This window comes from Gallus gallus, chromosome 2, assembly GCF_016699485.2.
Source record: "Gallus gallus isolate bGalGal1 chromosome 2, bGalGal1.mat.broiler.GRCg7b, whole genome shotgun sequence".
NCBI classification, from domain to species: domain Eukaryota; kingdom Metazoa; phylum Chordata; class Aves; order Galliformes; family Phasianidae; genus Gallus; species Gallus gallus.
In genome coordinates, this window is record NC_052533.1 from 141,551,130 (window position 1) to 141,573,289 (window position 22,160).

The window sequence follows — 22,160 nt, forward strand, 5'->3', positions numbered from 1 at the left end:
CGGAGGAGAGATGTCCCATTCCTCAGATCATTTTTGTGGCCCTTCTCTGGACACACTCCAACAGGTCCATATCTCTCCTGTACTGAGGACTTCACATCTGGACACAATACTCCAGGTGAGGCCTCTCCAGCGCAGAGTAGAGGGGCAGGATCACCTCCCTCACCCTACTGACGTGTCTTCTTTTAATGCAGCCCAGGATATGGTTGCCTTTCTCTGCTGGCTCATGTCCAGAACACCATTCACCAGTACCCTCAATTCCTTTTCAACGGGACTGTGCATCCTCCAGCTTGTATTGGTAGTGGGGGTTGCCATGACCCAGCTGCAAGACCTTGCACTTGGCTTTGTTGAACCTCATGAGGTTCTCCTGGGCCCACTGCTCAGCCTGACTAGATCTCCCTGGATGGCATCCCATCCCTTGGGAGTGTTGATCACACCACAGAGCTTGGTGTCACCATTTTTTTCTAGTTTCACATACATAGTTTCTTCCTCACAGCTGCCACTTATCTGGGCACTGTTTTCTCCTAGGTTTCTGGTAGAAGGGCCTCAAAATACACACTTCTAAGGAGAGCACAGTATTTGGTAGTGGATAGTACTGCATTTAACCTTTTAAATAGGTCAGAAATACAGCACAGTATACATGGTGGCACTGAGTACAGTTAAAGTCGCTTCTAAATTTGCATGTATAGATGACTGTAATGTCTCTCCTTTTTAATGACAGAATTTAATTTACAAACCTGGATCTGTTTTTCCTAATTAAAAAAAAAATACCCCCAAATTTTTACATGGTTTCTAATGAAAATACCTGCTAACTAAAAAATAAAAATAAATAAAATAAACATGGAAATGCTTTTTTCTTGAAACTCTGCCTTGTTTCCCTTACATCTGGGTGGCTATTATCTTAATACTGTCTTCACAGACTATACACGTCTAGAGAATTCTTATGAATTTAATATCCACAATACTAAAACCTCAAGTTAGTTCAGGCAACCACAATAACAACACTTTGGGTTCATTTAAATAAAAGGAACTCCTTGAACTCTTCAGGAATTTAAGCCTTCTCATGTATTCTCCTTCCCTGGCCTACCAACTACCTCGGGTGCAGACACCCTGAGGAATGAAATTGGACAGAACAGAAAAAGGGATAAATCAAAGAAGTATGATGAAACAGGAAGAATAAGCACAGCACGGAGAACATAATGGGGAGGAACAAAGTCTCAGCATCGAAATTACTAGACATCTGTGAGATAGAAAAACTGAGGAAGCAAAAGGCCTGATGTTCATACTCAGTACCCAGCTCAAGTTTATGTGACAATTTTGTGTATCTTATCATTCTTAATTTCTAAAATGCAATAATATACATATGCAAATATTCCTAGCAAAACCTGTGCAGGACTAAACGTCAAGAAATATACACGTATACTAACATTTCTTCTACCAGTATCTTATAAGGTTTGTCTCATTTTAAAAGGAACTACATTACCTACTACAAATTCTGTCTTTTAATTCTTTACCAGTTGAATCCAGCATTTTTCCCATATACAGAATCCTTACAAAAGCCTGAAATTAACAAGTCATCTTATTCATGCTCTTCAGAATACAGACATTTATCTTCTGGTCTTGCAAAATTTCCCTGTTACCACCAAACCAACTGCCTATCTTCTCAACCAACTACAATTCACTTTTTTCTTTGTTTTTCCCTGATGTGAGTGGTCATACTGACTTCTGTCTCACAGAAGCAACTGCTGTTAAGGAGCATCAGTAATACTCTTCTCTGAGCTGTTACATGCCTGCAAATGAGTTGTGTTGCATCCCTCATTAAGAAAGGCAGTATGAACTCAGACTGGGCACACGTCTTCTTTATTCTTGTGGCACGTGACTTTAAGACCCTGCATATCGCTCTAACTTTAGCTACAGGACAGCACTGGAAAGGACAAATGATGGTCACTCATCCATGGTTATGGTCAAACAGTATAATGGTTGCAGAACATGCACAGGTGTATACAAACTTTTCATGTTCTTCTGTTTTGGAAATAATGCAGCACCAAGGAACTCCTGAATCTTTTAGATGACAGTGGGACTACACATCCACTCACAATGGAGGTATATTATTTCAAGAAGCCTGAAAATGCTGTATTTTCTCACTCTCACATGTTTCTATATATATTTATCCACTCATATTTTGCGTATTTATTTATACTGATGGCAATGTATTTTATATAAATACATGAGTGTATTTATGTATAAACGTGTGTGTGTGTGCATATAAACTGGGGTTGGGATGGAACTTGAGCTGTTTAGTCTGGGGAAAGGGAGGCTGAGGGGAGACCTTATTGCTCTCTTACAAAATCTGAAAGGTACTTGCAGCAAGAGCAGGACTGCTCTGTTCTCACTAGTGACAGGACGAGGGGAAATGGCCTCAAGTTGCACCAGGAAGTTTAGTTTGGATATCAGGAAAAACTTCTTTACTGAAGGGATTGTTAAGCACTGGAATAGGCTCCCCAGGGAGGTGCTTGAGTCACCATCCCTGAGTGTGTTTAAATACCGTTTGGATGTGGTGCTCAGGGATGTGATTTAGCGGAGGGTTGTTAGAGTTAGGGTAGTATGGTTAGGTTGTGGTTGGACTTGATGATCTTTAAGGTCTTTTCCAATCTGAGCAATTCTATGATTCCACACATATGCACACACAACACAGGGACAAAATTACCTTAGGACAAATTCTGTATGTGTCTTACAAAGTCATTCACAGTTTAGGCCTTATAGAACACCACCGATTTCACAAGAAATATACCAAAATAAAACATAGCTGTTCTGGAGAAGAGCTCTTACCTGCTTTACTACTGTCACAGTTCCAGGTGCCATGGTAACTACTGAAGCAACTGCAGTGGCATCATGGGTTTCCGATCCTAACTCAATGATTTGCTGTAGAATGTTTACAGCTGTTGGATCAAGTCTTTCACCTTATCAGAAAGACAGTAAGTATAAGATCATTACAGTAAAACAGGCCTAAGGGTATGTGAACCTAACTGCCAGAGACACTCTTTCCCCTCATGCTTTAACCTTGATACATAGTGCTGTCTGTAAATTCAAACAGCTCACTAGCATGACACTTTAATAACAGATCTACAGGATGAAAGTATTCACAAAATAAATTTGCCTGAGGAATGCGTGTATCAGCAAGTGAAACCACACTGCTCATTTTTATGACTATTTTAAAGAGATCAAAAAGAATACATTGACTAAACAAACAATAGATAAAACTAACAGCAGTAACTGTATATTAGGCAGCTGCAAGACTATACAAATCCAAATGTGTATTTGCCAGACATTCATATTAAATAGAATCTGAACTCTATACCTATAACCAAGACAGCTGTTTGGTATATAAGATACCTGTGTTTATCATCTGTCTGAATGTCTGCAACACCTCTCAACCTAAAACACATTATCACTAATGTGCTGAAATGAAAAAGTTAATTTCTTGAGAGAAACAATGCCTATTACATTGTAAGTATGGGATCACAACATGTTTGTCACATTTTTAAATTACCTTTATGTGTTCAATTCTACTAAAGGAAAGGCAAGTTTACAAAAAAAGTTATATACTTTCACTCCTCCTGAAATGTAAAAAAGATAGCTGCTGAAGAATGTTTTGTGACATGCAGGAACAGAAATCCCCCTCCTGTAGTCTGCCATGCCCATATGATTAGCAGCAGCATGATGGATGTCAGAAAGGGAGGAAAACTCTCAAGGTCATGATAAAGCTGCTTTAATTTGCTGAAATCACTGCTGGAGCTAGGAAAGAAGCCCAAAGGAATGAGTCAATGGAATAAAGCTCAAGTCTTAACCCCCAGCCTTTACAAACTGATACTGTGGTGGGAATCTAGCTCAGATCATTTAATTTCAAACTAAGTAGTTATATTTTGTTATCCAAATGAAATGCAATTTTATCCGAGAACTGAAAAATGTTTTCTTGCTTTAATTTTTTCCTACATAGCTGCCTTCAGTTACATAACTGGTATAAACTACTAGGTTTTATACCTAGAGGGAAAAGTTAGATGATTAAAGTAAATCGTTCTACTTTGAAAATTACTGCCTCATGCTTAAAATCAAAACTGTTATATACAGCATATTTCATGATCATGCTTACTTTAATTTAAATATATTATAGCTTAAGAAATTTTCTCAAGATATTTTTACTCATTCTGAATTCCCACTTATTAAAGTAAAATAATATACAGAAAGTGCCAGTTACATAATGGAACTGTGACATGCTTGGAGATGCCAAAAAAAAAAAAAAGAGAGCTTGTGAAACTATCTGTATTATGAACCATACAGTTCATAGCAATGGTAAAATGCTCTCTTCTGGCAGCCACTGCATTTATTTACACACACAAATTCAGAATATATAAACACTGATTCTAGTCTCTGTTTTAACACTCTCTTAGACCTGAGAGTTTCTTCTTACAGTTGTTATTGCTTCTGACTTATCACTCTCATCTAATTTCTCTTTTTCTGGTCCAATGTGATACTGAATAGTTCATTCTGCTTTCTGTACCATCAGAATTAAGTTTGGTTGTACTGCTTCAGGAATATGGTAAATGAAGTATTCCACTGCGTCAGTTCTGCAGGATGGCTGATTTAAGCAGGAAGAAAAATGATAGCTAGAGAACTGCCATTTGATACACACCATCTGCTTTGCCAAGGCAGCTGAGTTCACAATATATTGAATAATACAGGCATGAAATTCCACACATCTAATAATAAAATGTAAAGTAGAGCGTGGTAAGTATTAATGACTTAAGGACACAGAAATTCATTATGAATGGTCACTTATTATCTACCCTCCAAGAAAAAAATATAAACTACCAAGAAGTTCTGGATGACAAATTTCAGCATTTTTAATTGTTTCACAGTGATCATATATTGCCCAGTATACTGAAAATAATTAGATATTTATGAGAAAAAATACATATTTGGTGTTCCAACTCCCAGAAAGGTAACTTACCATTTTCAGACGTGTATCTAAGGTTCTGTAATGCAGCTACAGCAGCCTGAGTACCCTGATCATCTTCTCCAGCCTCTGTGATATGGACATACTGAGTAGACGCTTCTTCAGAAACTTCAGCAGTTAACTTGAAAACAAAACCCAGCCAATGCATGGATAATCTCCCTCTCATTTAAGCAAATTAGAGAACAATCAAAGTTATGAGTTTAAAATAATGAGTTCTGGACAATAAACAAGAGTTATAGAAATTATCTTTCCCACAACTATGATTTTCAAAAGAGGCTGTTAACATGTACTTTTGCTCTGATGGGACTTTTTCCTTCACTGTTGTTCCAGTGACAGAGATTTCCTTGAATTCTGGGTGTCCTCTTTTTCATGTTTTCATCAAGGAGGGTGGATACAGTATGGTTTGTGAAATCCATATGGAAATAATACTTCAAAGGACTACATTTTAAAATACATGCCCTTTCTCCTTTGAATAACTGTCTACACAGAACCTACTGTGATAGTTTTTGAGGATTTTACGCTCTATCCATGCATACTGCTGAACATGAACTGCAGGACAGACTTCTAAATCAGGCATCAGACTGATGCTTAGGGCTGGACTGCCTGAAATCCAGCAGGATCTGAAACTGTCTCGCCTACTGCAACTGACTTTTGTTTTTTTCCTATCACTGGACACCATCAATGAACTAATCAGGCAGTGGAAACAGCTTGCTAACTGTGATTTTTTAATATAAGTGACTGGATGGTTCTGTGGTTTTGCCATAGCCTCTACATCTACATTAATTTTATTTTTTTTCATTAAAGTAACAGTCTTCATTTTAAAACAAATCACTTCCCATGTTACAGCAGAGAAAAGATTAAGAAGTTACAGCTGCTTAAGGCATCTGCACTACCCCACCCACTGAGAAAATCCAGGGGGTGTTTTGACTTCGTTTTTTTTTTTTCCTCACTTGGCTTCTTAGACGTAAGTTAAATTTTTTTAAGCTTTGATCCTAATCATTGATGCTGTGACTCCTATATACTTTGAATACAACACTAAATAGTGGAAGACTTACTCTTCAATAATAGTACCACATTTAGCTGATTAACATATAATTTCAGTTTTCTGTATTTAAACATTGTCTGGACCAAGCCATAAGCTTCTTTCATTGGTTCAATATAACCTCACATCTTTGGGCACCTTCAAGTTAACATCAGTGAATATTTTGTATGTATATTTTTTTGTATATATTTTTTTTAGTTCCACGTATTTTTGCTAAAACTTTCATTCTTTCTGCAGCAGAGGACTAGAGCCCTCTCTATACAAAAATAACCACTTAGTACATTATTAATCCAGTTACTAGTCATGCAAGCAGTCAATATTAATAGCCACAAGAGTGTGTGCATTGAAAATGGTGATGAGAGATCACATGACCTCCTGTTCTTATATAGAGTTGAGAACACACTTTTGAATACTTTTTATCCTTAACTTTCTCTCCATAACTTCCTGAAATCGTAGGGCCAAATCCATGAAAACTTTGCTTTACCTCCCACTTTGCTTCCCCATCGTGTTCTACAAGCTTCATTCCATGCTTGTTCTTAAGGTGTCTGTTGAATTCCCATTTTGTACCATATACAAAGCTGCAAACAGGACACTTAATACCACCTGTAAGGAGACAAAAATAAATACTTCTAGTTATTTTTCTATTAAGTATTTTTCAAGGAATTAAACACCTCATTTCATTTAGCCTCACCTCTGCTAAGATTTAAAACTTACTTAATTTAAAAATCTTTGCTTTTGTAAAGTAAATAGTATGAAAAAATGGGAAAAAAAAAAAAAAGCCCTCACAAAGTAGATGAACTCTTACAATGCTTAAAAGACAATTTTGGATGATGGTAATAGAAGGAGTCTGGAACAACTCATGTATCTGGAAAGGTATAGCAATCTTGCTTCCCCACCTTCATGCTTCCCTATGATGGATGCAAAGGTACAGGAATGCTGTTCCCATCTTTCTCCCTTGGGAATCAATCTCCCACTTACAAAGAACAGGAACATACAACTATCTGCATTAGTTTGAGATAGTACTTCAGTTCTGTAATTAAGTCCAAGTAAAAAATTGTGGTTTTAAGCCTACTGAGCTAAATGTTAAGAGAGATACCCAGAATTTAACGAAGGGAACTTAAACTGCAAAGTAAGTAACGACTTACTTACTGGGCAAGAACTTGTGCTCACAGTCATGATTCTGGTTGAAACCCAAGCACTAAGAGACCATTTCTAGTTTCCAAGTGACATTTCTTTGAAGTCCAAGGGTATCTCTGGGCAGGCTGGTCTGGTGGTTGGCGACCCTGCACATAGCAGGGGGGTTGAAACTCAATGATCATTGTGGTCCTTTTCAACCCAGACCATTCTATGATTCTATGATCTGTGACTTATATTCTGCCATAGGCCCAGCACAAACTAAGTCTAGTACGTGCATTAAATACTTATTCACAGTAAATACTCTTTTATTTCAAATCGTAGAGTTCTTTAGAAACTTTAATGCTTGCTCTGATGCACACTGTTGTAGTTTCCAATATAAACTGTATGTATATTAATAAAGCCTACAGGAATGGGCTCTGTCAAGCTTTAGGTTTAAATACTGGCTTCCTGTTGTCCTATTAAGACACTTGTCTTTGAAGACACTTGTTCTAGCTTTCCCAAGTTCAAAACAACATTTATTAAAGCAAGCCAGGCAGAGTTAATATTTTTAGGGTTTCTGTTGTTGATGTTAACATACACAGAAGTGTAAACACAGGCTTCCTGTCTACCTACAAAATAATACACGGCATGAATTTGGCACAGTGTTTACTGAGTAAACATCTTTTTAATGGGTAAAAAAAAATACTGAATATGATGAAATCATAAGCAGCCAATTTCAGACTAAGCAGTTTTTACTTCTTTTTCTTATTAAATTCATTTGGTCAAATGTCAGATCCCAGTTGCTTGTAATTATGCAAATAAGTGTTTTTTGTTGGGTTTTGTTTGTTTGTTTTTTCCCTATTGACTAAATCAGAGCAGAAATAATCTACATGTAGTAATTTGTTGCATTAGGTGACCAGAACTCACTCTAACAAATCTAATTGCTTTAGGAGCTATGCCACCAGATGGCAAATGATGACTCTTACTCATCATGTTCAAACGCTTCAAACAGACTCTCATAAACTGGCAATAAACCAAGCTCTCACTGCACATAGACTTTTAAGCATAAGGTGATTTTTGTAGTCATGGAAATCTACCAAAAGGTATTCCACCAGGTGAAAATAAACTCCGTTTTGGTAAAATAGATTGCAACTACTCTCAGTCACTAGAGTCTCTCACTGGCACTTACTATTCGTCTATGATTTCCCACTCTTTGCTCTCAGTCTAGTGTAAATCCTCACCAAACTTTGCTATTATAGCAGATGCTTCATACTCCGTTTCAGTACAAAACTGAAATGGTTTCTCTATTAGTGGGCTTAAAACTCTGCAGTTCAGAAAAGCAAAATACCATGGCTCTGATGAGGACAAAGAAATTACCAGCTTGAGAAAAGCAAATCAAATATTAATTCCACAGTAATCTGTATTATTAGAAAGAAATATTGTGTAAGAGAAGCCTTTCCTACATTAGCTATGGAAACCATTATAACAATACACCAGATTAATTAAAGTGCAACTTCTGTTACTGAGACTTTAAATAAAGATCAACCATGAATGCACAGAAGTGATGATATTTAAGTCTAGGTCAGTAATTTGATATCAAAGCTTTGAAAAAACTTTTGCACAATTCTTTAAAAAATGGCAGCAGAGAGTCAGTAAATGCCGTATGTTTTCTACTTTTAATATCAAAACTGATCTCTGCAACAAAACAATGCACATAAATATTATACAGGTCTAACATTTTTTCCCCAATTATGGCACTGACATGTGCCCTCCAAACAATTCACTTACCCACCTAACACCTCCATAAGACAACTGTTACTGTCTGCTAAAGTGATGACAGTGGTGTAATAGACCATAAGGCCACAAATGGATCATCCTGAATGTACTGCGCAAGTTGCTGCATGAACATAAATAGAAAACCCATACTCCAGAGAGTGTAGAAATACATAAGCAAAACAATGGATGGCAGGGAAAAATCAGTAAAAAAAATGTAAGCAATTTATAGAAAATTTAAAAAAAAGTGACATGCTCAGCACAAGAGAACAAATCAAACTAAAAAAAGAAACTATCAAATGAGTTGGCAGGGTCTTCTAATAAAAACTCAGAAGAGAAACCCTCTTGGCTGTTCCCAGCAATACATAATCCTGTTGCCTCTTCTATTCTCTGAGCACTTCTAGGAATGTAGAGTGAAATCCAGCAGTTTACATGCATATAAGTATTCACCATTAAGATATTTGGAATATCTGCAACGTAGTCACAAACCAAATGACAAGAATGGAGAAGGAAAGATGAGTACATGTGTGATGATTCACTCTGGGCTCATCAGGTAACTTGGAACAAGCAGAATATAGAAAGAGGAATATTTATACATGGCTTCTATTAGGTGCTAATTTTTATTCATTTCCCCTCTCCTTTCTTTTTTCCAAACCCACTCATTTGCTGGTTCTCTTGCCTTTTCATATTTGTCTCCAGTCCTTTAGTTTCAAAGGACATGTTTAATATCAAGACTGAGCAGTCATTTTCTCTTATATGAACATATGAATAATTTTCCAAAATAGCTTTCAGATCTATGAGTATGCTAAATTGAAGCTTGATAGAGACCAGTGAGGCAGCAAGTTGCAACCGCTGACCAAGGCTGCTCAGAAAGGCATATCTTGTCATACTGCATCATATGTCCACACTGATCTGTTTGTGCTGTGACCCAAAGATCTTCTGATTCCAAAATCAGGAAAAAAAAAATATTAACTTAAATAGCACTCGTGCAATTTCAAATGCAAACTTTAATTAACTCAGTCTCCCAAAGGGAACATTTTTTTCCTAGTGAGATACCAAGACACCGAGAGGTAAAAAAAAAAAAAAAAGAAAAAAGAAAAATGATCTTCATAGAGTCTGACAAGAAATCTACATTATCCCATTTTTGAGTCCACATGTAATACTCCCCACAATGGGCTACACAGGAGGAAGTGGAGCTGGTATAGGAGGTTGCATGTGGGAAAACTGCATCTACTAGCATAGCTTTCTTTATGATAGATCAGAGATGAGGCAAAGTCTTGGTAGCTATTACACAAATTGGAAGTCCTGTCACTGTTCCTTTACCCTACAGGGCAGCTGAACAACTGGGAAGCAAGCACAGTGCTAGTGGTAGCACAGGTAATGTGTAAGGAAAGGGAGAGAAAGAAGGTTGCAAAGTCAGGGAGAACAGCATGTATACCAGAGAAAAACATAAAGGCTAATTCTCTTTAATCTCATTCCAAGGTCTTAATTCTCTGACGACGCCTGCATTCTCAACTTTACAATTTTTTTCTTCCTTCAGTGGAAAAGAAGTAATAAAACCAACTCTATCAAACACTAAAATAGTTTCAGAACCATTTTTTATTTAATTAGGCTTTTCCATCTTCAAGACTAGGCACTAGAGCTGAATAAGGTTTGTGTTTGGTGAACCTCTGAGTACATTTTACACTCACAAAGGTATCTGACAGCAGAGTCAATTGTTTGTTTTGATTCATCTGCCCAGTGCAGAAAAGGAAAACTACTGATGGGAATCAGACAACCAGTACATGTGAGTGCTTTGCTGTTACTCGAGCACTGCAAGGAATAAGTTACACTGTGATTGATGCCTGTATAAAGTAGAAATGGCAGAAATAAAACAAATAGTGCTGCCCATCTTTTCAGAAGGAAATACAGGACGTCAGCTGAAAATTATCAACAAAAAGTAATGACTGTGCATAACAGAACTTTTAATGCTAACTATATAAACATGATAAAATAAACTAATACAAGCTGCTTTTCTTTTCCCTCTGACAGCTCTTGAATTTTGGATACCCCCCAATATTCTTGTTACGTCCTCTTAACCTGTCTATGATGGCAATTTCCCTAATTGACAGGTGTCTAAATCTAATCAGTTTTATTTTTGTTTGTGTAGTACAACTATAGTTTTACAGGGCAATAACAAGGAACAGAATACTTAGGACCCCAGCACAGTGATACAAAGTAGAGAAATGCAGGCCTGGTACAACATCCTTCTGATGTGGAGACACAGATACAGCATAGAGGACAACAAGTGATAAGAAATGGGACACAACCTTGGTAATGAAGATCTTAGCGATAAACTACTGAAAAATAAATGAAGATCTGCAGCTGGACAACACTGGTGCCCTTCACGTGTGTTAAATACTGTACTTTGTTGCCATTTAAACTATAGACAGTAAAAATTGGATGTAATTTAGAGCTACAGACCAATTAAAAAGAAAGCATAAGCATGCAGAAATAAACATGTTAACACTGACCTCAAACAGAAGGGGAAAAGAAGAGAAAGCCATCAAGATTAACATCATGTTCCTCCCAGCAAATAATTCCAGATGTTGAAAACTTACTGAAACCCCCACCCTACCACCAATACCAGAGAGAATCACCAACCTTAGGAAGCAGAGAAACAGGGGAAGGGCAAGCATAACACCAGAAAAAGGAGTAGAAACTAAATGCGTGTGCTGGTATTTTCACTCTACTATTACTGAGACTTCTTGTATACACAAGTACTCTAACCACAGTGCTTTGTTTTGTCCTTTTTGTTTTTTTTTTTTTTAACCACCATAACAATTAGATCTAGATTAATGACGATTCATAAATTAGGTTGTTAAGATTTCCATTATACTAATAATACCTACATAGATAAGTTCTGCTTCCTTTGGCCACGATCAAGACTGAGCATTGCAACTGGTTTTACCTGCACTCTCTTTTGTGGGGGAACAATTTAGTGTCATTTACTCTCGGTGTTCAGTTCAACCTTGTAAAATTGCCTCAAAAATTTATCAGCGTATCATTCATTTCAAGATACCGATTCTTTACTCACAGAAGGAGACAAGTGAATAAGATAAATGTAGACAGCAGTGAACAGACTGGGCAAGGTCAATCAAAAGTTTGATTTGATCACCCTTAGAAATCAAGAACAAAGGACAGTGAAAGAACAGTTAAAGGCAGGCTGTTCAGAATTACCAGAAGGTAGTACTAATTTATAACATAATACCCAATAACATGAAGAATAAATATCCTGCAGAAGTTTACTGTACATCAGGTTTGCTTCAGCAAGATAACATCAATTCCTGTAAGGTGATTTACCTTGTTGGATAAGGGCTTCTGCGGCAGGCTCCCCAGAACCTACATTTACATATTCTTCATTAGGATGCTTTCTGTTGTAATGCCTCTTCAGAGAACCAGATATGTTGCAGGAATAATGGCAATGTGCACACCGGAAAGGCTAGAAGCAAAAAGGAAATAGCTCTAAGCTGCAAGGTTTAGATTCAGAAAAACCAGGTTGAATTCTAGTTTGGGCATTTTCCAAGGAGACCTTCCAAAATTCAATACAAATTAGTCATAACTAAATTTTACCTACAATTTTGTACTTGTAATTATATGCAAAAACAAACAAACAAACAAAAAACAACCAAGAATTCTCAACATTATAAGATCAGTACTTACTTTCACAATTCAATAAACTCTGTATTTTCATAAATGCTGACCTCAGGTCTGACCACACAGAGATTTTCTACAAGTGAATTACTCAGTTGCCCTGCACAAAGTAATTTTTGTCTGAAAAGAGGGAGTAAGAGAGCTAAAGTAACTGCAGCTTTTGAGGGAGACATGCAATTGTTAAAGGAAGCTAGGCAGAACCAGGTCTGAAACAGAATGCAGACACTGACTGAACTCCTTTGGGGAAAGTCAAGTTCCTCAGAACGAGCAAAATGCTTCATGCACAGCCACATCGACCAGACTCATCTAAAGCTAGTCAGCAGAAAACAGCTGGTACAGAAATTCTGATTAAGAAGCTGAATTTAAAGCAGGGAAATATCTGCTGTCAGGGTCTGCTGACCAGAACATTGCCCTAACGTTGCTGCTCATGACCTTCCTTGAGGCTCCAAGCAATAACAATAAGGAAGAAAAGCAGTGTTCAGATTCCTTTAACCTTTCAGAAGGTGCTGTAACATTCAGCTATTCAAGTTTTTCATAGGAATGCTCTCCTTTTCCACTGCAGGTACCACATTACTTTCAAGAAAATAATTCATGCAGATGGCTTAGTTCTTGTATCCATTTAAATACATTTGCATGTACCGCGTGTTATGTGCTATATGATAGCAGGATTGGTAGCAGGGTGGGGAGAGGCAGTAATTTTTCCTTTAATCTGGCCGTATAGAGTTTACGGCACAACCTCTATAGCTCTGTGCAAACAGAACACTTTTGTGCAATGATAATGCACATAACAAATATGAAATAGTATATGCTGAATTGTACTAAATCTAGCAGTGGATGTGATATGATCCTGAAGATAAAAACCTAAGTGCAGAAAAACTTCAAAAATGGTTTGTCCAAGTCACCAGCATGAGATCACAAAATATTCTGCTTTGTTTGTCCAATTTGCCAATATGAGGTGACACAATATTTTTGTGTGTATCTACTTACATTAGTTAATGATTCTAATTAGTACTTTGAAAGTTTCAGAATAATCAATCTTTTACATTTGATTCAGTTATTTCAAACATCTAATGGTAATGAAAGGTCTGAACAATATGCAGTCTCATGCTATCAAGTATGCAATTACAATACTTCACACAATTCAACTAAGTACAGAGAAGGAAATCTAAGATGATCAGAGGGCTGGAGCACCTCTCCTATGAGGAAAGGTTGAGGAAACTGGGATTGTTTAGTTTGGAGAAGAGAAGGCTCCGAGGAGACCTCATTGTGGCCTTCCAGTACTTGAGGGGAGCATATTAACAGGAGGGGGAACAGCTGTTTACAAGGGTGGATAGCAATAGGACAAGGGGGAATGGTTTTAAACTGAGACAGGGGTGGTTTAGATTAGATATTAGGAGGAAGTTTTTCATTCAGAAGGTGGTGAAGCACTGGAACAGGTTGCCCAAGGAGGTTGTGGATGCCTCATCCCTGGAGGCATTCAAGGCCAGGCTGGATGTGGCTCTGGTCTAGTGGTTGGCAACCCTGCACATAGCAGGGGAGTTGAAACTAAATGATCATCGTGGTCCTTTTCAACCCAGGCCATTCTATGATTCTATGAAATACGACAAGAAATCAAGCAAACAAACACACAAAAACATAGGCAAATCACTGGTAGAGAAATTTTCTGAAGACTTCTGCTGTTGTCCGTTACTACTTGAAGTTCACCATCTTCAGCAAATTACATTCAGTATCTTCAAGCCCTCATGGAAAAGGGCTTTTCTAAACATCCTGTCGATTCCTTTAAGCAAACTGTATTGTAACGGTGTAACAGCAGCAACTTTATTGCACTACTACTATCTACAGTGCAAATTCATGGAGCTGGTATTCAGAAAAAAATGTTAAAATGTCAAGTGACAATTTTTTTGACAACAAAAATAATCTGAATGCATCTTAAAATTGTAAGACTGAACAGTATCAATATCTCAACAAATCTATCTAAAAGAACGAGTGCTAGACCTTGGGAATAGTAAATAAGGACATCAACTTATTACTAATCATCATATTCTTTTGCTGGTATAATGCTTATACATATAGGCAAATGAATGACCAATACATCTGAATGGAACAATTTTATCAGAAACACTGTCAGCATGTTTAGTGTTTGTGAGAATACACTAAATCACAGAGTCACAAAATGGCTTGGGTTGGAAGGGACCTCAAGGATCATGAAGCTCCAAATCCCCAACACAGGCAGGGCTACCAACTTCCACATTTAATGCTAGACCAGGCTGCCCAGGGCCCCCATCCAACCTTGCCTTGAACACCTCCAGGGATGGGGCATCCACAGCCTCTCTGGGCAGCCTGTTCCAGCACCTCACCACTCTCATAGTAAAAAACTTCCCCCTGACATCCAACCTAAATCTTCCCTCCCTCAACTTAAAACCATTTCCCCTTGTCCTGCTGTTATCTACCCTTTCAAAGAGTTGACTCCCCTCCTGTTCATAGGCTCCCTTTAGGTACTGAAAGGCTGCAATGAGGTCACCCCACAGCCTTCTTTTTTCCAGGCTGAACAAGCCCAGCTGCCTCAGCCTGTCTTCGTAGGGGAGGTACTCCAGCCCTCTGGTCATCTTTGTGGCCCTCCTCTGGACCCTCTCCAATAGCTCCCTGTCTTTCTTGTACTGAGGGCTCTAGACCTGGACACAGCACTCCAGATGGGACTTCAGAAGGGCAGAGCAGAGACTGACAGTGACCTCCCTGTCCCTGCTAGCCACCCCTCTTCTGATGGAGCTCAGGATACCATTTGCTTTCTGATGTGCAGGAACACACTGCTAGCATCCATCAGGATCCCCAGGTCCTTCTCTGCAGGGCTTCTCTCAAGAACTGCTCCTTCCAGTCTATATAGATGCCTGGGATTCCTCCAGCCCAAGTGCAAAACCTTGCACTTTGCTGTGTTGAACCTTGTTAGATTCACCCGGGCCCACCTTTCATGTTTGTCCAGGTCCCTCTGAATGGCATCCCTTCCTTCCACTGGGTCAACCACACCAGTCAGCCTGGTGTCATCATCAGATTTGCTGAGGGTGCACTCAATTCCGTAGTTGATGTCATTGATAAATATGTTGAAGAGCACTGGTCCCAAGACAGACCCCTGGGGGACACCGCTCGTTACCAGCCTCCACCTGGACATAGTACCATTAATCACCACACACTGTCTGCAACCTTTCAACCAATTCCTTATCCATCAGGAAGTCCACCCATAAAACCCACATCCCTACAATTTGGAGATAAGGATGTGGTGGGGGACCATGTCAAAGGCATTGCTCAAGTCCAGGTAAATGACATCAGTTTCCTTCCTTTTATCCACCAATGCTGTCACTCCACCATAGAAGGATGCCACAGCGCATGTTCATTAGAGATGCTCTTTTCAAAACAGGTTTTAAAAATACACTTGACTAAAGATACACTAAATGTTAATAAACAAAACAAATTACAGATTTTTAAATGACCTAAAAATGTACTGAAGTTATGTAACAGGATTGCTTTAATAATGTGACAAGTGTACGTAAATGGCACAAACAAACAAAAGTGCTCTTAGTAAGTTTTCCAATTGTCTTATACCAATATAGCAGTTTTTATTTTGATCTATCCCTCCCTTGTAGTATTTGACTGACTCTAAGTATCTTCTAACCAGCTTAGTTTCCACTGCCTTTCAATTTCACTTACCATGACCAAAACAACTTTCTAACTCTTAATTTGTTTTCTCTCTGGTTATTCACATCTCTTCCAGGTTTGCCACATCTATTTTACTACTATATCACTTTACATCTGCCCAGCTTTCCAACTATGTCAGGAAAATGTACTCGATTCACTTCATTTGTTTCTTCAAATTCTATGTAGTACTGTTTTTTTTTGTTTGTTTGTTTTTGTTTGTTTGTTTTTAACCAGAATAATGTCTGAGCATTGGTGGATGTCCCATCCCTGGAGACATTCAAGGTCAGCCTGGACAGAGCTCTGAGAAACTTGATCTAGCTATACCTATTCCTGTTTGTTTCAGGGGAGTTGGACCAGATGACCTTTAAAGGTCCCGTCCAACTCAAATGATTCTGTGATCCTATCTGCATTTCTTCTCATGTGAGATTGAAGGAAATCTCCTATGACCAGCTTTAGTTTACCAAAATGAAATAAAAAAGTAAAAAAGTTCTAAACAGCACAGTGATCTGTAGACTAGAAAAGCAGCACAGCAGTAACTAATCACCAAGAACTTATCTACCGCTTAACATATAAAGAAAAAACGAAACAATCAATTTCAGTTTCTCAGACATCTAAAATTTAAATAGAACCATCAAATGTTGATAATTACTTTTAATTCTTTTTTTTTTCTTCCAGTACACCCTTAACCACAAACATGAGTTCCTGTACTTCAGAGCTCCAGGTATTACCAGCAACACACTGTCCAGACAGATGAAACAATGTTTAGCACACTAATAGGATTAACTTTGATTTCTGCAGCTCTGGAATTTATTTTTGAGAGTGTCCTGAGGTCCAGATTCAAGCACCTGCCAATCACCAGGGTTTTGTGACTCAAGAGCCATGTAGCTTGGAAATAGGATTGATTAAACTACTACTAGATTGTGTTACTACTGACGAATTTGATATGCATGCAAGCAACTATCTCAGAGAGAGCTAGGTGTTACTAAGAGACAGTTAATGAACCCCTCTTAACAGATATTCCTGATTGACCTACTTTTGTGTTTTCCAGTTCCCTTAATAATGCACTGAATAGCCACAATTCAATGCAGGCTTAAAGAGGCACTGGATCTATAATGCTAAAACGTGGTCAGAAGTATCCATGTTTTAACACATTATAAAGTACTCACTATGAGTACTTTCATCTCATTGGCTATATAAGAAGGAAAACAGTGTTTTTCCATTAAAAAATAGAAAAAAATACATATTATTCATAGAATCATAGAATGGCCTGGAGTTGAAAATGACCTCAAAGATCATCTTGTTTCAACCCCCCTGCCACAGGCAGGGTCACCAACCACTAGACCAGGCTGCCCAGAGCCACATCCAGCCTGGGATTCATCTTCAAGAAAAAAAAGATATCTCTAGATGATTTGCTCCATTTTCCAATATGGTCCTGTCTTCCAAAACTTAAATCATGAATCAAAAAACTGTCATCCTTTCTGCTGCATAGAGGAGCGACTAAAGCGTATCCTTTATAGAAGCAAACTAATTTGTTAGATAATGAAAGCTGTTGCACATCAAAATACTATGACATTTTCCATGATTAATATGTTAATTGCTAAGATAAGTGTTACGTTAAAATGAACATTTCATACATTAAAAATATCTAGAAAAAAACCAAGTACCATTTCTGTTTTTTGAATCAGTATTTCACAATTCACTGCATCAATATCATGTCAAGAATCAACATAAAATTTGAGAATAAAACCATACTAAAGTTAACACATTTCTAACCTAAACACTTAATAGAAGCATTAACAATCTTCAAAACTCTCTCCAAAATGCAGTTGAGATAAATGTTTGTTTTAAGTTAATCCTCATCAATTTTCTTCAAGTATATGAACTCATACATAAACTTTCACAGCAGATTAAGATGGGCAATGAGCAGTGATGGATGGGATGCATATTCCTACTTTAATAAGGAATTTTGAGATACATATGAGTTAGTAATATCAAGTCAGACATAACGGTTACGTTTGTTTTATATTTTGAAACACGTGTCTTTGTCAAGTACAGATAATGAAAATAGTCCATGAACAAAATAAATCCACCTCAGAATTCTGAATATAAAGTGAAAATTCCCCAAATATTAAATTATTAAGATGCTGTAATTGTGACTACAAAACAAAATGTGCTAGTTTTAAAACTATTGCCTGAAGTTCCATGTATTTCTGAATGTTATCAATAACGACAATTTATGTTTTCTTACCTTGAAAGAGACATGTTGTTCCATATGACGTAGGAGTTGTGGCTTTTGAGCAGCTGTATAGTCACATACTGTACATTTAAACTGCTTTCCTGAAACAGGTAGAAAATGGAATCACTATTTTCTATTGACGTTCTGAAAACTACTGGTAATATTTCTTCATAATGATGATTTCCAAAATTATAATAATGAACAATACTCAGTTTACCACCTGTTCTTCAAAATTTGGTTAAATAGACTGAAGAGCAGTAAGGAAGAAAAAAGGCTTGAGTGTCATCTTTAAAATACAAGGGTTAACTATTTCTCTAGGTTCTCTTGGGATAGACTTTTGGTGAAAAAGAGAAAAAATCACTATAGCAGAGTCTGAATAGAAGAAGGGAATCAAGAATATACTGCTACAGGCACCTTTACTTTGCTATTCATAAAGCAGACTTGTACATCTTTAAAATACTGATGTTTGGTCATGGTCACATGGGTTTACTCTACTTCTGTCCCCAGTAATGAGTTCTTAAAATTCAAATACATTTAAATTTTCTTGGTTTTCCCTGCATGCTTTCTTGATATATTTCTGGTACAGCATGACATGACCTATTATTTTTACCACAAGATTTCTTCAACAAATTTTGCTCTACTCTTCCAATAATGACTCAAAGTACCTTAAGAAGATTTCTATGAAGGCTTAACCCAGGACACAGGGAGAAATAAAATTGGTCATAGAATGAAATAGGATTAAAATGGCAAATAATAGAGCCTTGTGTTCCCATCTTTCACTTTCACTTACACAGTTTTAAAAACAATGGGCATAGATTGTAGCAGAGAGCATGATGCCTCCTTGCCTTGTTCATTATGAGTTTTTGTCTTTTCTCATCTAAATCTCTGCAGTAACCCTCAGACTCACATAGAGTCCTACAAGGCAAGAGAGAGCACAAACTGGGATTAGCTCACACCTCCTGTGCACTGTCTGGCGACTGCCAAATAGAACGGAGAATGGGAAAGTTCTGTCATCTGTCCTTGTAGTGCTGATTTGTATTTCTTTATTTTAAAAGGGAACACATTTTCTCAAAATGTATGGGGTTAAAATAACTTTGGAACATCTAATCGGCAATAGGATATGAAGACAATTGGAGCATATTTGCACAAACTTTGTTCTCACAGATACAAGGCAAAAAGTCACTGAAAGATTTGAGACACACTGTTTCTCAAGTACTTCACAGACTGAAAGTCTGATTGTCAGTACAGTCATACAATTTCTAGAGATTGCTTTGTGAAAAAAAAAAAAAAGCACAAAAAAAACGCAACAAACCAGCAACATTAATTCAGTACAGATGTGTTATCCAAAGAAAGGTGCTTCTTTAAGTTCTGTAGAGAAGGCTAAAAGATTATGTTGTATTCATAGCAAATTTGAATTTTTTCTTACATGCCTACAAGTTTCCAAGTCAGGTCTCAATGCTGCAGATACTAAACCTGAAATAGCAGTAACAAAACAGAAGAATAAGAAATGGAATTGCAACTACCGAAGCTGAAAGGTAGAACATTCAGTCTACAAGTCAACATTTTTAACAGAGGGCATGACTAATATTTAAGATCATTTACTCAAAAATCAGATAGATGCCCTGTCACATGAAGTCTTTAAATCAAGTCTGCTTAGACATAATACATCTAAAAAGATGTACTACACAATGTATCTGAAAAATGATGTAGAATTATTAAATTACAGTCTGTATTCTGCAAGATATCAGACTCTGTGGTCATAATAGCCTACTTTTGGCCTTGAAACCATTACTTTAGCAGGAATTAATTCTCTATGATATTTTCTAGAACATTTGTTGCTGTTTGTAGCTCCATAAAAAGGGAAGCTCTCAAACCATGCAGTACTTCCCTTTGTGCATCTTTTAAAGCATTTTCTCTCCCAAATCTTTTTTCCTTTATGATTTAAAAATAAAATACCTTGTCTACATTTTTTGTCTTGCTTTCAAACTCCCTTTCTCTATATATTTTGATTGTTACCAGTCTTGCTATGTATTACATGTAGAAAGACTGCGTTTCTTAATTAAATGCCCATGGTTGGCCAACTATATCTGATCAAAGTAGTGTAAGTGTGTGTTAAAGCTAGTCAAAAAGCAAAAGAAGCAATAGGAAGAAGGGTGAATAAGCATGGTCTCGAAGAAACTAGGTTTCTTTAAATTCTGAATCTCACTCAAACAATTGCAAGTATTTTTAACAAGTGTGAAAGCTTCCATAAAACAAATCTAAGAAAAATCGTGTTACAATTTCTGATATCTAATTAAATAATGAAAAACAGCTTTTCTGATTTATTTCTAATCACAACTAGTAATAAGTCTGGGCTGCAGAGTTGTTTTCTATCATGTCACCCTCGAGTGGAATAAAACAGACAGAAAACTACTTTATATTCCACTGGCTAAATTGACCTTGCAAGGCTGATATTTGAACAAAAATTGCCTAGATTCGTAAGTCAGGAAGACAAGACTCAAAGAGCAGAAGCATCTTTCAAATTCATTTGTTTGTGAAATAATTGAAAAACACCAGCTATGTGCTAGTGAGAAGTTTTGAAGTGCTGTCAGTGTAGGAGGAGACATTCAGCAAAGAGAAACCAGCAGCATCCAAGAGATTTTGAGTCCCTTGACAAATTATACAGAACATTCTTGATGACAAACGTTATCTTTATTTTAATGATTGTTGGAAATATATGAAGAGTTTACTGAAGTGAGCTTTGTGAGGAATAAGACTATAGTCACTCACTATCTACAGACAGCGAAATCTGTCACCCCAGTGGCAGCATGCATCTTTCCAAAGGTAATGGGAATTTCCCAGAAAACCATGTTTCTATCAGTCCCCATGCAGGAGACATTAATTGCACCATAGGAAGATGTTTTTTTTAAGCTTCATATTCTAATTATGTTTCAAATTTTCTTTCAATTCAAATACAACCTGCTCTCTCCCACTGCCAGGTATCAGCAAATGATTTGATAAGTGAAATTGCTCATTTCTGCATATGTAATTCATACATTTGTTCAGCACCTGTATGTTATTGATCAAGTTATTTGAAAACACTGGAAAGTACCTTTCAAATAAGGAATGATTTACTGAGTTGGCAATTCTACACGTTTCCTATAATACATATCATACCAATGTGAAAGGGAACATCCCTTCTGTTAGTGACACATACACTGAAAAGAGCAGACACAAAAATAAGAGAGTATCGAAATATAATAAGGAACCTGTGTGTTTATGTGCAAAGGCAATGCTAGTGAACAGGCAAAAATTTCAAGAAAAAATGATTTAAATGAAATAGTCAATAAAGAGTGGTATTATGCTCCACAAGGTTGCACGAGTAACAAAGACCATGCTACTAAGGTCAGCACAACTTATAAATGCTTATCATGCTTTGAAAACGACAGGGGAATAAAGTATTGTTGCATCCCAAATTTTGAAAGAAGTTAGAATATTTTTATCTTGATCTACATCTATTTTTTTTTCTGTCATTAATAACAGAAATATTAAAATTACTGAGCAAGTGTTCCTGCACATGTGCCTATTGGGAATACATACCCATGCATACCACTTAGGATAAC

General features: G+C 37.1%; 1 protein-coding gene across 4 annotated transcripts in view; it reads right to left on the bottom strand.

Moving 5' to 3' along the window:
- ZFAT (zinc finger and AT-hook domain containing) overlaps positions 1-22,160 on the bottom strand; it is an 86,208-nt gene that overhangs the window by 13,164 nt on the left and 50,884 nt on the right. For 3 of the 4 annotated variants that reach the window (XM_004940050.5, XM_040695411.2, XM_040695410.2), the window contains exons 11-15: positions 18,571-18,659; positions 12,285-12,423; positions 6,538-6,656; positions 5,006-5,132; positions 2,827-2,957 (exon numbers count right to left, since the gene is read on the bottom strand). In XM_004940050.5, the coding sequence (XP_004940107.1) occupies positions 2,827-2,957; positions 5,006-5,132; positions 6,538-6,656; positions 12,285-12,423; positions 18,571-18,659 (605 nt within the window). Of the gene's footprint in view, positions 1-2,826; positions 2,958-5,005; positions 5,133-6,537; positions 6,657-12,284; positions 12,424-18,570; positions 18,660-19,984; positions 20,032-22,160 lie in introns of those variants that run through there. The other variant, XR_005857249.2, reaches the window with a different exon arrangement.